This window comes from Corapipo altera, unplaced genomic scaffold (assembly GCF_003945725.1).
Source record: "Corapipo altera isolate COAL_440 unplaced genomic scaffold, ASM394572v1 218, whole genome shotgun sequence".
Classification (NCBI taxonomy): Eukaryota; Metazoa; Chordata; class Aves; order Passeriformes; family Pipridae; genus Corapipo; species Corapipo altera.
The window spans coordinates 98,754-110,735 of record NW_020885072.1 but is presented as its reverse complement, the minus strand read 5'-3'; the positions used below and the strand labels follow the sequence as shown (position 1 = coordinate 110,735).

Sequence of the window (11,982 nt, the reverse complement as noted above, 5' to 3'; positions counted from 1 at the left end):
AGGGACATGGATTAGGGAATGGAGGGAGGGACATGGATTAGGGAATGAAGAGAGGGACACGGATTAGGGAGTGGAAAGAGGCATAGGAATTAGGGAATGGAGGGAGGGACAAGGATTAGGGCATGGAGAGAGGGACACAGATTAGGGAATGAAGAGAGGGACACGGATTAGGGAATGGAGGGAGGCCCATGGAATGGAGGGAGGGACAGGGCAGATCCCAGAGCCAGGGAAGCACCGGTGCCTTTGGACAGGTTGCAGGGACACAATCCCAGGTTTGGCAGAGCCAGGGAAGGTTCCCGGCTGCGGGCTGTGTGCCGGGCCAGGGGAGCAGGAGGGGGCTAAGCTGTGCTGCAGGAGCCCCTGTGGAGCGGGGCTGGAGCGCTTCCAGCCGGGATGCTGTGGGCTGGCTGTGCCGGAGGAGGTGGCTGGAGCGCCCGGTGCCGTCTCGTGACTTTCCAGAGCTCCTGTTTCTATTTTTCCAAAGGGTTTGTGAGGCTCTAAAAATAGGAGCACAAACAAAACATGGGCAGAGAAACGGCAGCTCCTGGATCTTCTTCCCCCACCTTGGATTTGGAGCACAAAGATGCGGAGCTGGCAGGATGCTCTGAATGGTCCAGGGAAAGAGATCCTAGGAACTGATATTCCCGGCTGGAAGTGCTGTTGATATTCCTCAGAGGCTTCCACTGACTCCTAATGGATATTTTGGCTTCCTGAGCTAAGGGAGGGGGTGAATTGTTGGCCAGCGAGAGCCTGGCAGCAGGCGTGTCCATGGAAAAACATGGCAGGAGGGTTTCTGAGGCTGGAATAACCTGCCCAAAATCCCACTAGCCCAGGTTGCTCCAAGCCCTGTCCCACCTGGCCTGGAGCACTTCCAGGGATGGGTCTGTTGTACTTTGGGGCTGTGCTTCTGTCCAGGGGCTCAGGAAAAACAATCCTGGAATCCTGGAGTTGTTTGGGTTGGCCCTAACGGGATTCCAGGTAATCCCATGAACTGGAGCTGGATGAGTTACCGGCTTCGCCTCATCATTCCCACTCTGCAAATTCCTTCCTCTCCTGGCTCTCCGTGAGAGAGGGAGGTGCTGGAATAAAACCCAGGATAACTCCTGGATGCATCCCCACGGGTTGTGGGGCTTTCCAGAGGGGGCCGAAGGGGCTCAGCATCCTCGGCTCCGTTCTTTTCCAGGAGGTGAGTGTCGTGCCTGCTGAACTTCCCGGGACCCGCCAGCCATGCCAGGGATTGTCGTGTTCCGCCGCCGCTGGTCCGTGGGCAGCGATGACCTGGTTCTGCCAGCCGTCTTCCTCTTCCTCCTGCACACCACCTGGTAAGTGGGAAGGGCACAGGGAGGCTTGGAATCCTCCAAGGGATTCTTTTGGCTGCCCCCGGCGCGGCTGGAAGTTCTTCCCATGCACCTGGAAGATCCTCTTGGGGCGTTTCTGAGGGACACGGAGATATTCCGGCTCCTGGTTTTTCAGCTGAGCTCAGTCCCAAGTTCTGTCCCAGTTCCAAGTTCTGTCCTAGTCCCAGAGAGCCTGACCAGAGCTCCCTGTATCCTCCCGTGCCATCCAAAGTTGAAATTTGGCGCTGTGTTTCCATACAGGGGCTCAGGAATAACAATCATGGAATCTTGGAATGGGTTGGGTTGGAAGGGGCCTTAAACCTCATCCAGTTCCAGCTCCAACACCTTCCGCTAGCCCAGGTTGCTCCAAGGCCCATCCCACCTTGCCTCAGACACTTCCAGGGATGGGTCTGTTGGAATTTGGGGTTCTGTTTCTGTCCAGGGCTTCAGGAAAAACAATCCTGGAATCCTGGATTGCTTTGGCTTGGAAGGGACCAGTTCCAATTATCCCACAGGCAGGGGACACCTTCCACTATCCCAGGTTGCTCCAGCCCATCCAACCTGACCTTGGACACTTCCAGGGATGGGGCAGCCACGGCTCCTGTGGGCGAGGGTGGGAGTGGCAAATCCTGTGTCCAGGCATGGATCTGCTGGAATCTGGGGCCGTGTTTTTGTACAGAGGGAAAACAATCATGGAGTCCTGGAATGGTTTGGGTTGGAAGGGACCTTAAGGATCATCCAGTTCCACTCCCCTGCCATGGGCAGGGACACCTTCCACTATCCCAGGTTGCTCCAGCCCATCCAGCCTGGCCTGGGGCACTTCCAGGGATGGGTCCACTGAAATCTGGGGCTGTGTTTCTGTCCGGGGGCTCAGGAAAAAGAATCCTGGAGTGCTTTGGGTTGGAAGGGACCAGTTCCAATTATCCCACAGGCAGGGGACACCTCCCACTATCCCAGGTTGCTCCAGCCTGTCCAACCTGGCCTTGGACACTTCCAGGGATCCAGGGGCAGGCACAGCTGCTCTAGGTGAGGGTGGGAGCGGCAAATCCCACGGGATAACGTGCCCCGAGGCAGATCCAGTTGCCGTGCCGGGGGAGCAGAATTCCCAACTGGCCACGGGAACGGGTGGAGCAAACGGAGCCCGGAGCCCTCGCGGGGCCCCCGAGCGGCTTCACCACCTTCCCGGCTCTTCTCCGGCAGGTTCGTGATCCTGTCCGTGGTGCTCTTCGGGCTGGTGTACAACCCCGACGAGACCTGCTCCCTGAACCTGGTGGACCACGGCCGGGGCTACCTGGGCATCCTGCTGAGCTGCATGATCGCCGAGCTGGCCATCATCTGGCTCAGCATGCGCGGCAGCATCCTCTACACCGAGCCCCGCGACTCCATGCAGTACGTCCTCTACGTCCGCCTCGGTGAGCCCCCCGCGCTGCCCGCACGGCCCCCGGCCGCCCTGGGACCCCAGAACCCCTCCAGCACCCACGGGATCCCTCCCTGAAAATCCGGCTCCTCCCAAAAGGCATCAACCCCCCCCCCCCCCCAAAGGCCCCATAAACAGCTTTTTCGCCCCCGAACCGGCCCCGTTGTGACCCCAAAACCCCTCCAAACACCCTCAGAATTCCTCCCCAAAAAACCATTTCCTCCCAAAAGACATAAAATCCCCCACAAAGCCCCAAGTAAAGCACTTTTTCAGCCCAAAATTGACGACTTTGTCACCCCAAACACCCTCAAAATTCCTCCCCAAAAAAACCCCAAACCCCCCCAAATCCCTCCCCAAACATCCATCTCTTCCCAAAAGACATAAAATCCCCCTGAATGCCCAAATAAAGTGATTTTTCAGCCCCAAATGGGTGTCTCTGTGGCCCTCAAATTCCCCTGAGGTGTTGGGAGCCCCCCAAAACCCTCCCAAAGTGCCCCAAATTCCCCAAAACGCCACAAAACCTCCAAAATGTCCCAAACTCCCCCAAATCCCTAAAAGGCTCCAAAAGCCCCCAGATGCCCCAAAAATCCCAAGCCCCTCAAAGTGCTCCAAATTCCACAAAACCCCAGAATCCCCCACCCCCCCCCCCCCAAAACCCTCCAAATTTCCCCAAATCCCACTCCCACATTTCTCTCCCTAAAAATGCACATTGTCCTCCCTAAAGATGAACATTTCTCTCCCCAGAAACACCCATTTCTCTCCCTAAGAACATTCCCTGTCTCCCCCATCCTTGAAGAACTAGAGCAGGGAGAGATTATTCCTTGAGTTCTCAGCCAGGGCTCCTTTTCCCTGTGTTTTTCCCTGTGTTCTGTGGTCTCCCAGCTGCAGGAATTTAATCAGATTCTGCTGTGCCCTGGGAATGTTTTACAGGGGGAAAAAACCTTCTGGAAACGCAGATCCAGACAAAGCGTCTCGTGGCTTTTCATCCCTGCTTTTTGCCGGGTGGTTTTCCTGCGGAATCCAGTAAAAAGCAGGGATGACCTGGCTCGGCAGCTCCACTCTCCCTCCCCAGCTTCTCGGCCTTCCCTAGGGAAGCTGGAGGTTTGTGTTAAACCCGGACTAAACCCGGGGCGAGGGAGGTGGGGAAGATCCAAGGAGGCGTTTTCCTGCCCCAAGGAGCATCCCCTTTTCTTCCCGAAGCTCCGGGCCGGGATTTGCGCCGGATCGTGGGCCGGTTGTGTCCCTGTTCCCGGAGTTTGTTGCTCTCCCGGTGGTTCATCAGCGCTGCTGAGGGAAGTGGGAATGTGACCGGTGCGTGGGCAAGGTCCATGTGACTGTCCCAGTTTAGGGCTGTGCTGGTTAATGCGGAGGAATTTAGGGAAGGAACTCCCGTAGGAACCCGGGAATGTCTCGTCCCTGCTCCTGTCCCACAGCAGGTGCCGGCAGAGGGGAGAAGAGCCGAGCTTAGCAAAGCCTGACTCGGGTTTAAGGCATAGATGGGGATGAGCAGGAGCCGGTTCCAACCCTGGGTCCTCGCCCAGGAAAACTCTTGGAACTGGTTTTTCCAGGTCTGTGGCAAAACCACTTGTGGAAAGATCCTTCTGGATGAGGAGAGGGGGTGGGATTAGGCCGGGCTGGGTTCAGTCTCGGCTCCATCCCAAGGAGTTCCCAAGCGGGTTATTTACCTTCTCCGTGCCTGAGTGCCTGCTTGTTCTTTGGGATTCTGGGAAGTGGGAGGATGGGCACCCGGGAGCCATTTCCCAGCTTTTTTATTCCAGGAAAACCACTGTTAGTGCCCAGTCTCGTGTCCCTTATCAGAGTAAAACTGAGGAGCCAGGAAGTGTTTCCTTAAGGAATGTGTCCTGGGAGCTGTTCCTGGAAGGCTGCAGGGGCCCTGGGAACATTTCCTAAGTGTAGAAATCCTGCGTGTCCAGGATTTCTTTGGGATCTGGGAGCCAGGCCAGCTGTCTGAGGTGGTTAAGACCAGGATCCCGCAATTCCCGGTGCCTCAGGGAGTCTTTCCAGCAGCGTGGGTGGAATGTGGGTCTGTGAGTCACACCCTGACACAGCCAAGGGCACTGACCTCTCCATGATCCCGTTTTCTTTTTTTTTTGGGAGCAGTCACATTTTTGCTTCATTTCCTTGAATGTCCCATTCCAAAGCGTTTTCCTTCCGTGCTGAGCAACTCGTCCCTGCGTTTCCTTGCTGGAAAACAGGGAGAGGCATCAATCCCCAGGGAAACGCTGCTGTTACCCACGGTATTCCCTCTCTTCCCAGCTATCCTGGTGATCGAGTTCGTCTATGCCATCGTGGGAATCGTGTGGCTGACCCAGTACTACACCTCCTGCAACGACCTCACGGCCAAGAGCGTCACTCTGGGTATGGATTGGGAATGTCGGGGCGCGTTCCGGCGGATCCACGGCCAGCATTCCCTCCTGCCGGGTGGGGATGGACGCCTGGAAGTGGATTGGAGCTGTCAATGCGCTCCTTGTCTCCCTCCTTATTGCTGGAACAGTCGTTGCATTCGGTGCTGAGACAGGGATTTGTGTTCCCGGGGAAAGGGCAGGAAGGGGGGAGTCTGGAAATCCTGCTTTTCCCCTTCAAAATGGCTTCGCTCTTTCCCTGGAACTCTTTTCCCGCCTCCTGGTGGGAACGTGCTCATGCTGTAGTCCTGGATATTCCCAGGGTGTTCAATAACCCCACAAAACAGCCGGGAAAACTCATCCGGCTGTGGTTCGGAAGCTTTTCCAGAGGGTTTCTGGGTGGGTTCGAGGTGGGAAGCGAGGGCCGGAGCGCGCCATTCCCGCGGTTTTTGTTTTTCAGGGATGGTGGTGTGTAACTGGGTGGTGATCCTGAGCGTCTGCATCACCGTGCTCTGTGTCTTCGACCCCACCGGCAGGACCTTCGTCAAGCTCCGGGCGACCAAGCGCCGGCAGCGCAACCTCCGCACCTACAACCTCAGGTGAGGGGCATTCCAGGGGATCCCGGCAGTCCAGGGGATCCCGGCAGTCCAGGGGATCCAGGCAGTCCAGGGGATCCCGGCACTCCAAGGGATCCTGGCGCTCGGGGCGCTGGGGTTGGATGGGATCGTGCCCATCAACCCTGGGCTGGTTCTGCTCCCCCGCTGGGACAGAGCGAATCCCAGCGGATCTCCCTTGGAAACTGTGGGATCACGGGGTTTTCCAGGGGACCAAAACCAAGGATATAGAGGTGAGGGAATAGGCTTGCAATTGATAAGGGTTTGATGGATGTAGGAACGGTTCTTATGTGGTTTACAGTCCCCTTTTTATTCCTGGAGTGGTTTTAAGGTGATTCCTTCGACAAATCGTCTGAATTTGGGAATTTGAGTGTGAGAGGAAACGACGCAAAACTGGTGCAAGGAGAGGTCATGGAATCATCATGGAATGCTGGAATGGTTTGGGTTGGAAGGGACCTTTATGGAACATCTCATTCCACCCCCTGCCATGGGCTGGGACATCTTCCACTGGTCCAGGGTGCTCCAAACCCCATCCGGGAACACTTCCAGGGATGGGGCGGCCACAGCTTCCCTGGGAAATCCGTTCCAGGGCCTCTCCACCCTCACAGAGAAGCATTCCTTCCCAATATCCCATCTCTCCCAGCCCTCTGGCAGTGGGAAGCCATTCCCCCTTGTCCAGTTGCTCCAGGTCCTTTTCCAGACTCCTTTTCCAGCTCTCTTGGAGTCCCTTTAGGCCCTGGAAGAGGCTCCAAGGTCTCCCTTGAGCCTTCCCTTCTCCAGGCTGAGCAAATCCTTGTTTGCCCATCCTGGAGCAGCATTTTCCTTGGATTCATTAAAGCAGTGCTGAAATTTTCCTTAAATTGTGGAAACATCTTCCTCTAAATCCCCTTTTCTCCCTTTATTTTCTCCAAAATCCAACCCTTTGCCCTGAGGTTTCTTGGCCAGGAAACAATTCCTGTTGTGTTGGCACTGGGACCTTTTAATTAAGGATTGATTCCATCCTGCAGCTTCCCAGATGGGAAGAGAAGAGGGTTTTTTTTTCCCCCAACCAAGCATTTTCCGAAGGATTTTTTTCCGGTAGGAGACAACACAAACAGGCTTTGTTTCCTCTGACATCTGTGCCTGTCCTTGAGGAATGTGCCTTTGGAGTCCCTGGGATCCAAAGGGGTGAAAAATGAGGCTTTTCAAAAATCCACTGCAAATTCCACATTTTTCCTTGGCTTTGTGTGTTTTGAACCCTGGGCTTTTCCAGTGGCTTGAAATGGGATCCTTTGGGAAGGGAAACTGGGCTTTTCTAAGGATCAGGCCTCAAGTTTTGTTGGAAGGAGAGGCTGGGTTTTGTTGTGGAACGCTGGACATTCCTCCTGACCTTTCCAGTGTATGGCATATTTGGAATTAATGCCCTTTCAGCCCAGTGTGGTGATTCCTGCTTGGGATCAGGGCATTCCCAGGATGAGCAGCTGTCATGATTTTGTGGAAAATAGGGAAAAAACCTCCCCTGGGAGGGTGTGAGGCTCTGGAATGGGTTTCCCAGGAGTAGATTAGGGAATTCTCTGCCTGGCTGGATTGTGTGCCAGGGTGGTTTTCCAGGGTGGATGTGTGGGCTGAGGAAGGAAAACAACCCAACCAAAGGCTCAGCTCCTCGTGCCGAGGCTTTTCCAAGGAGCTTTGGAGCTCCTGCTGAACACGTGGAAGGAAAGCGTTGGGAAAAAATGATTTGGGAATTTTGGAGGGAAAGTAGCTGAGAGCACACTTGGGTGTTCCACCCCTGCAGTGAGGTTGTGGAATTCTTTTGGGATCTTGGAGAGCAGAGCCCTGCTGGCTCTTAGCCTGCTCCTATTCCCATTGCTCCTTTGGAATCTTCCCAAAGGTTCTGGATGTTCAGGCAGGAGGTGCTGGATTGCCTGTGGGATCTGCTCCTTCTCTTCCAGGCAAACCTTCCTTTCCCAGCACCTTTTCCTTCCAGACACCACCCACTTCCTGGGCTTGGGTTTATCCCAGTGGGATCCCCTGGTGGAAAATGGAGTGGGATTTTATTTTGGATTGCTCTGACCTGGATTAAATCTGTGTTTCCATAAAAAAGGCCCTGCTTTAGAGGAGCCTGGGATTTCAGGGAGCATGGAGTCAGTGGCCTTAAGCTGCAGGAGAGTGGGTTTCCATGGGATATTGGGAAGAAACTCTCCTCTGAGAGGGTGGGGAGGCCCTGGAATGGCTTTTCCAGAGGAGCTGTGGCTGCCCCATCCCTGGAAGTGTCTGAGGCTGGGTTGGATGGGGCTTGGAGCAACCTGGGATAGTGGAAGGTGGAACATGATGATCCTTAAAATCCCTTCCAAGCCAGACCAGCTGGATTGCCCTTCTCTGGAGCATGTGCAGGGAAGGGAGTGGAGCTGGGGAAGGGGCTGGAGCACCGGGAGCAGCTCAGGGGGGACCTTCCCATTCCATACAACTCCCTGACAGGAGAGGGGAGCTGGGGGGTATTGGGAACAAGGGACAGGAGGAGAGGAAACGGCCTCAAGCTGCACCAGGGGATGTTTAGGTTGGATATTAGGGAAAATTCCTTCCTGGAAAGGGTTGGAACAGGCTGCCCAGGTCAGAGGTGGAGTCCCCATCCCTGGAGGGATTTAAAATCCATGTGGATGTGGCACCTGGGGATGTGGATTAGAGAGAGAGAGAACAGCTGGACTCCGTGATCCTAAAGGTCTTTTCCAACCACGATTCCATGATCCCGTGGTTCCTGACCTCCCTATCCTATAAAAGGAGCCGAGTTGATCTGTCTGTGGTGTCCGGGACAGGCGGAAGGACAGGGATCAGCACCTGTTTTTCCAACGTTGGAAAACCCTCCCGTGGCCACGTTGTCCCCGTGCTCACATTCCCGCTGTTCCCGTTATTCCCAGACACCGGCTGGAGGAGGGCCAGGCCAGCAGCTGGACAAGGAGGCTCAAAGTGTTCCTTTGCTGCACGAGGACAAAGGACTCGCAGTCGGTGGGTACCAGAAATTCCCTGTGGGAGCCAGAAAACTGGGATATCGCTGGGAGAAATCCGTGGGTTTGCAAGCTTCAGGATCAAATCTGGCAGCAATTCCCGGTCAGCTCCCTTTTCCCTTCCCAGCCAGTTTGCTGAGGCAGTTTCTCCTGGTTTTTTGGATCAGTCCCATATCCTTAATGAGGGGGATTTGGGAATGGGAAAATATAAACCTGGAAAAATATCCAGCAAAATATTCTGGATTTGTTAACAGTCAAAAACTACCTAATCCATAGATCCACTGGGAGATTAGTGGGACTTTTCCTGTTCTGCAGTTGGGATTTTCCCTTGCAAGGAAGGGAAAAGGGCTTGATATTCCTTCCCCAAAAGTTATCGTTCCGTTCTTTTTGGAAGCAGTGGGAGCAGCTGTAGGGATTCAGCAGCATTCCTTGGGACCTTGGTGCTGGGAAAAGCATGGAAAACTTGCCCGATAACTTGTTCTATTGAATTTAGTCGGAATTCCGAGTGTTTGAGGGCTCCTGAAGGACCTGGCAGAAGCAGGGAATCGCTCCCAAAGGCAGGAGAAAGCCACAAAAGCCAAGGGGATCTGGGACTCCCGAAGGAACAGTGGAAATCCCCGAGCCCTGAATGAGTTACAGCCTCACAGGGAGAAAGCTGGGAGTTCTCAAGGACATTCCAGGAAAACCAGCAGCGGCCCCAGATGTTTGACTCCGGTTGGAAGGGCAGGGAAAATGACAGGGAAAACACCCAGGGAGCGACCACAGCGGCGTGGCCTGGCTAAATATAGCCTGGAGCTCTGCTTCCAGAGGGATGCAGCAGGAACAGGAGCATGTTGGGAAGGGAGATGAATTTAGAGAGGGAGAGAAATGCGTCTGGAATTGAAATCCCAAAGGGAAAGGTGGGAAAATCAAGGAGGATCAGGTGAAGGCCACTGTTATTCCTCATAAGGGGCAGCTGGGATGGATTGGATTAACAGGGTTTGTCAGGAATTATCCACGGGGTGCAGCTTCCAGAAGCTGCAGGAATTGGCACAGGCCTTGTGCAGGAGTCCAGCCCCCTCCCAGGATCCCTTTCCCTGGCTGGAATGCCGCTGTGTTCCCAGGGAACGTCCCAGCCCCATCCTGCTGGGAAGTCCTGCCAGCTCCCAGCTCCTCTGCTCGGGAAATCCAGCAGGAAAAGCAAAACCTGGGAGAGCCCTGACGGGCACCCAAAGGTCCTGATTCCTGAACAACTCCCACTTTACTCAGGATTGCAAAGTATTCCAAGCATTCCAAGCTCTTAACAAACCCTTCATTCTGCAGGGTCCGAGTCTCCTCTGCTTTTGGTCCCTGCAGGGAATGTTTCTCCCTGGTTTGTTGGTTTTTTTTTTTACTTCAGGATGAAAGCAGATTCCAGACTCTTCACATTCCTCATGCTGTTGAATTCCCACTTTATATCCAGCTGGAGCCATTTCCGGCCTCTTTTCCCTGCAGGAACAAGCTCTGACTTTTTCCCATGCCCTGGAATGGGAGCATGTGGAATGAATGGATCAGAAATGAATCCATTGCTGTCTCTCCCAGTTTTCATGGGAAAAAAACCTGTTGTAGCAGAGGATCCTTGTCCTTTGGGCTGGAAAAGAGTTCTGTGGACTGGACATGGAACTGGGGAAAGGATGAATGGGAAGCCCCAGAGCCTTCAGGGTTTGTAGCAGAACGTTCCAGGTGTTCCCCTGCAACAATTTGGGAAAAAGGATCCCAGGTCTGGGTTAAATTTGGGAAAAGGATCCCAGGTCTGGGTTAAATTTGGGAACAGGATTCCAGGTCTGGGTTAAAGATGGGCAAAAGGGTCCCAGGTGTCCGAGCAGGAATAGTATCAGGTGTTCCAGCAAAAAGCTTTTCCTTTGGAGCAGAAAATCCACGTTAAAGTTCCAGGACAGCCCTTCTTGGTCGGAGCATCTGGGGCTGTTGCTGCCACTTTGGATTAATGGATGTTTTCCCTCATTTGTTTGGAGGCTGTTGGTGTTTCTGGTGAGCTTAGAGGAGCTGGGCTGGGACCTGGCAGGTCAGGATTTCAAGGATCCTGCAGCTGGAATGTTGGAGAGGTTAATGCCGGGCTTTCCAAAGGCACCTCTGGCACAGTTGGCACCTGGATCCCCATCCCTTAATGGGCACTTCACTCACCTGTGTAGGGAAGTGAGGAGTGACTGGAAGTCATCCTGCACTCCAGGAGTTTGGCAGGGATAAAGGGATGTAGGTCATTCCTGCGGGAGCAAGGCTGTCATTCCTGCTGGGAAAAGAAGGGATTTACTGCCTTGATGGTCAGAGAAAAGAGAGGAGGAATCCCGACCTGGAAAGTGTCAGGATTTCCACAGCTCTGCAGGTTTGAGGAGCTGCATAAAGGATACCACAAAAACCTGGGATAAAAGTTCAGGACAAGGCTCTGATAATCCTTGGAAGGAAAGGTTTGGGATGGCAGGAGCCAAAATACCGTTGGTTTGCTACAACCCCACATTCCAACCTCTGGATCACCCTTTTCCTTCGGCTGCAGTAATGACACATCAGCTCTGACTCACATTCCAGCCCATCTCCCGCTTCCCAAAATGTTTTCCTTCAGGCTTTTGTGGTTTTTTTTTTCCCCTGTAGTACAGACAAAAAGGTGGAAAAAGAACATTTCTCCTCAGCATTTTTGTCCCTCTGCTCCAGAACCTTTTTGCGTGACCCTCTCAGGTCACTTCCATTTCTGTCCCTCCTTTTCTGGGATTGATCACCTTCCCCCCTGGGAATTCTGCATTTAGTGACTCAGATCATTTTCCATGTTTTCCTTTTCAGGCCTTTTTGCTTGGGTGCCATCCAGAATAAAGCTGGAAAAGCCTGGCAGTAGGGGCCAGAGGATCCCAGATCCAGTTTAAATTTGGTCAGAGGATCCCAGGGCTGGGTTAAATGTGGGGAAAAAGAGATCCCAGATCTGTGTTCAGTCTGGGAAAAGGATCCCAGATCTGGCTTAAACATGGGCAGAAGGAATTCTGGGTCTGGATTAAATATGGACAAGTTAAATTGGGGCCAAAGAATCCCATATCTGGCTTAAACATGGGCAAAAGGAATTCTGGGTCTGGATTAAATATGGACAAGTTAAATTGGGGCCAAAAGATCCCAGGTCTGGGTTAAATTTGGGAACAGGATCCCAGGTCCGGTTTAAATTTGGGAACAGGATCCCAGGTCTGGGTTAAATTTGGGAACAGGATCCCAGGTCTGGGTTAAATTTGGGAACAGGATCCCAGGTCTGGGTTAAAT

At 53.7% G+C, this 11,982-nt stretch overlaps 1 protein-coding gene across 1 annotated transcript in view; it reads left to right on the top strand.

The window, feature by feature from the left end:
• DAGLA (diacylglycerol lipase alpha) overlaps positions 1 to 11,982 on the top strand; it is a 57,463-nt gene that overhangs the window by 18,684 nt on the left and 26,797 nt on the right. Inside the window, exons 4-8 of the mRNA XM_027669239.1 lie at positions 1,184 to 1,322; positions 2,538 to 2,749; positions 5,032 to 5,133; positions 5,578 to 5,716; positions 8,626 to 8,713. Of these exons, the coding sequence (XP_027525040.1) occupies positions 1,228 to 1,322; positions 2,538 to 2,749; positions 5,032 to 5,133; positions 5,578 to 5,716; positions 8,626 to 8,713 (636 nt within the window). The 5' untranslated portion in view covers positions 1,184 to 1,227. The remainder of the gene's footprint in view (positions 1 to 1,183; positions 1,323 to 2,537; positions 2,750 to 5,031; positions 5,134 to 5,577; positions 5,717 to 8,625; positions 8,714 to 11,982) is intronic.